General features: G+C 41.6%; 1 protein-coding gene across 1 annotated transcript in view; it reads right to left on the reverse strand.

Annotated features, from left to right (window-relative positions):
- LOC104512944 (nuclear pore complex protein Nup153-like) overlaps positions 1 to 3,819 on the reverse strand; it is a 26,601-nt gene that overhangs the window by 8,057 nt on the left and 14,725 nt on the right. The window contains exons 9-12 of the mRNA XM_010156137.1: positions 3,774 to 3,819; positions 3,622 to 3,675; positions 1,831 to 1,977; positions 1,036 to 1,088 (exon numbers count right to left, since the gene is read on the reverse strand). Of these exons, the coding sequence (XP_010154439.1) occupies positions 1,036 to 1,088; positions 1,831 to 1,977; positions 3,622 to 3,675; positions 3,774 to 3,819 (300 nt within the window). The remainder of the gene's footprint in view (positions 1 to 1,035; positions 1,089 to 1,830; positions 1,978 to 3,621; positions 3,676 to 3,773) is intronic.

A 3,819-nucleotide genomic window follows, 5' to 3' on the forward strand; every position in this document is an offset into this window, starting at 1 on the left:
CATGGCACTCGGAGACTGGCCTTATAAAGGAATTTTGAAAAAGGACCATCTTTCTACAGACAAAAGTAGAAATAGCAGTAAAACTCGTGAACCAAATAAAAAACAGTTTCTGGATCTCACTTCTACATGGAGGAGAATAAAGGAGTTTTACTAAAGAAAATCTACAACAGTTTGAAAACCCACAACTAAAACCTAAGATCTGTTTGCACCTACGCCAAAAACCTTAGAGCCAATCTCTTACACTTCTGCCAAGGTGGTTGCTGTGAAGTCAAACTATTAGACGCCAAAACAAGGGTTCGTTTTGGTTTTAATTTTTTGCAAGCCAAAGAATGCCCAAGGCAACAGAAGAATTGCTTGGAAGACAAGAAAATATGCTTCCCTGCTACTGTTATTTGAAAAGGATGAATCCTCCAAAAAAAGGTACCCTTTGAATGCAAAGCATATTAATTCCAGCGTTACCCAACAGACTAGATGCCCAGAAGAGAGAGCCATCAATAGTATCTGGAGGTGAGGTCTCTCTAAACCAAGCAAGCAATGTAACACTAGACAATTTCCTCAAGAAGAAATACAACTATTAACTCTCCTGGAATTTTGTGTTTCAGAGGCAAGTTGGCACTTGGCCTCAGACGATTCTAAAGGGCTCCTGTTTTTCATGAAAACTTACAGAGCGGGCAAGTGACTTCCATGAAAAGAGCATTAAAAAACGAACTTCCTACAGGTTTTTGCTTTAAAAAAAGCCCAAACCCAAATTCCTGAACTGTAAGCCATTTCACCATATAAAGAATCCTTCAGAAAGAAGAATTCTTTTACAACAACGCATTCAAGACTCCAAGCAACTTAATAAAGAGCTGAAACTCACACCTGCCCCCCTAATGAACATCAAGATGCACAAATGGTTAAACTCTCTCACAAGTTTTTCACTGTGTTCCACTCCCTTTACTAAGAACTGTTACTGCCCTTCCAAAAGCAGACGTGGACTGCAGTGTCCAAGGAGACAGCTTTATTCTTTCAAAAGTTGTAATGGATTTGTCATACCTTTCAGATGGTTTTACTTGCTGTTCTGCAGGAACACTCTCCTCTTCCACGCACTGCAAGTTAAATTTGATTTATTTCAAGATTTATCTGAATGTATTTATACACTATACACAAAGCAAAGACAAACAACCTCTCATCTTTTGTGTTGGGTTTTTCTATTTATACCACTAAATATACCCTGTCTACTTAAGCTTGTTCCCTAACCACTATGACTACCCACTTTCACCTCGAGCCTAAAAAGCCCATGGATTTAACACCTGGTCATTTTTACATTGACTGATACTGGAGCCATGGGCGGGGTTTTTCGTGTGTTTGTTTGTTTGTTTCAGAAAGAGACGCCAATCTTGTTTTAAGCAAAGTTTACCAGGCATTTGTCTACACCAAAGTGATCAGAACGAGCAATTGAGTTTATTGTCAGAAACCTCACCCAGAGCCTGTAGCTCCCCTGAAAGTTTATACACACCTTCAGCACGTTTCACTAGCGACAGCTTTGTGTACAGGAGCACACGAAAAGGAAAATGTTGTTTCTGTATTTTAACATTCTTCCACTAAGAACAGTCCAACCCAACAGCACCATCATCATGTTCTGAGAATAACCACCAGCCACTTACTGTGCCAAAAATGCAATTAAATCCAGAAAACCTCGAAGTATCTCTCCCACAATGGTTACCAGCGTCTTAAATGTTTACCTCAAACATACTATCGATACTCTTTGCCAGAAAGAGCACCTCAGTAGAAGAACTGGTTAGAAATATTCCACACTTGGAAAAAGCAAGCGGATAAGGACCAGAACACTGACTTGTGTTTCACACCTACCCTCTGATGAATTTTTCTGGCATCAGAAGCTGGATTCAGAGATGGTTTAAAATTCTTCATCCGACTCACTAGGGAGATGGGCTGTGGTATCACGTGTTGCTGGACAGGTGGACGATATGATTCCATCTTTGGAAGAGAAGCAGCGATCAATTTATCCTTGCACAATCACTCAAATAACCGCAGCATTTACTGATGAAACAAGTTACAGAACTATAAACCTCCCGTCAGCCTCAGCACCCAGTGGAAATTATTTCGGAGTGTTGAAAGCATGTAGCTTGCAGAGGGAAATCACCAGCAAACCAGGTATGAAATCCAAAAAGCTAAAGTAGCCAAAATCTGACTGATTTTGGCACTGGCATTGCTCCATCACACGTGCAGAATCTGGCATTTATTCTTGTTCAGTTTCATGCCACTGATGATTGCCCAGTGATCCAATCTATTTAGCTCCTCTGCAAGACCACCTGTCCCTCGACAGAGGCAACAGCAGCTCCCAGTTCAGCATCATCTGAAAACATGCTGAGGGTGTGTTCCATTCCTGCCTCCAGGTAACTGATAAAAGCACCAAACAGAGTTCAGCCCTAGAACTGAGCCCTGAGGAACAGCGCTGGTGATCGGTCACCAGCCAGGCGTAGCCCCATTCATTACAACCCTTTGAGCCCTGCCCTTCAGCCCGTTCTCCGCCCAGCGCGCTGTCTACCTGCTCATCCCACAGCTGGATAACTTGTCCAGAAGGATGCTGTGAGTGACAGTGTCAAAAGCCTTACTAAATTCCAGAAAAACTACATCCACCACCTTATTGTAGAAGGGCATCAAATTAGTTAGACAGGAATGTTCAAATTAAAAAATACAAGTCCCCCAGTCAGATGTTTAATACACAAAGAGCTATGCTGCCTGGTGCAGATCCTTGAAATAAGAAAAATACCACAAAAAATAACTGCAGACGTTTTGCCCGAGTGCTCAAGTCTTCTGTCAACCACACATTGGCTTTAGCAGGAAAAAACACAACCCTCTCCTTGACACACACAACCCCCTCCTCCGCTTCTCACCGAGGGCTACCCTTCCCCTGCCAAACCTTCTGAACTCCAGTATTATGAACAGAACATTTCTCTACTTTTACCCAGTGACAGCTGTGTGCAACACTCGCTTCTGACCGATGTCAGGCCCTCTGCTGCTAATCTGGTAGATCTTTCTTAATGCCTCATCACAGGTGTAGCTCCACAATTCAACCAAGAATCCATGCCAGCTTTGTTTTCAATTATTTGGATAATACTTATGGAACATGCAATTTCTTTCCCACTTCTCAACATTCTTGTAATTTAGCACATGGTGAAAGATGGTACAGGAAATCCAAGACGTTTGTAAACTCTGAAGTGACTGCAAAATTAATTCTACTTCTAATCAAGGAATTACCCTAGAAACTTCTTGAGATATTCTGTCCATTTTTGCATCAAAACAGCAGATGAAAAGTTTGCATGGAAGAAAAATAACACTACCTTGTGTCTCCTACAAAGTTATTCTTAACTGACATATCAAGACACCACCACAGAAAGATCATGCAATTCTCAACCCGAGTAATCTTCCCAGTCCTTCATCTAGTGTGGGTGGAAAGACAGTTTTAGCGATGTTCACACATCCAAGATAACTATAATTCACGTAACGCTAATATTAACTTGAATTCACGTGTATGCTGTCATTGAGGTTTGAGACACCCCTCCTGACAGCTAGAAAGCACAGAAAGTTATCTCAGCCTAAGGTGTTACTGGTTCTTACCTGTTTTCCTCTGGATCGGAAGCTGGTAACATTCAGCAAACACTTGTTCTGAGGCTAAGGAATTAAAAAAAACCCAAAACATTAGAGGACGATTTTATTCGTAAGAGAGGGCTCCATCCAACAAACATGTAGGAGTTTTATGATCAACTTACAGTAGACAGTGGAGTGGAAACAGAAGACGGAATCCTTCTAGCATCC

The sequence above is a fragment of the Eurypyga helias genome, unplaced genomic scaffold, assembly GCF_000690775.1.
Source record: "Eurypyga helias isolate BGI_N326 unplaced genomic scaffold, ASM69077v1 scaffold11367, whole genome shotgun sequence".
In the NCBI taxonomy this organism is placed as follows: Eukaryota; Metazoa; Chordata; class Aves; order Eurypygiformes; family Eurypygidae; genus Eurypyga; species Eurypyga helias.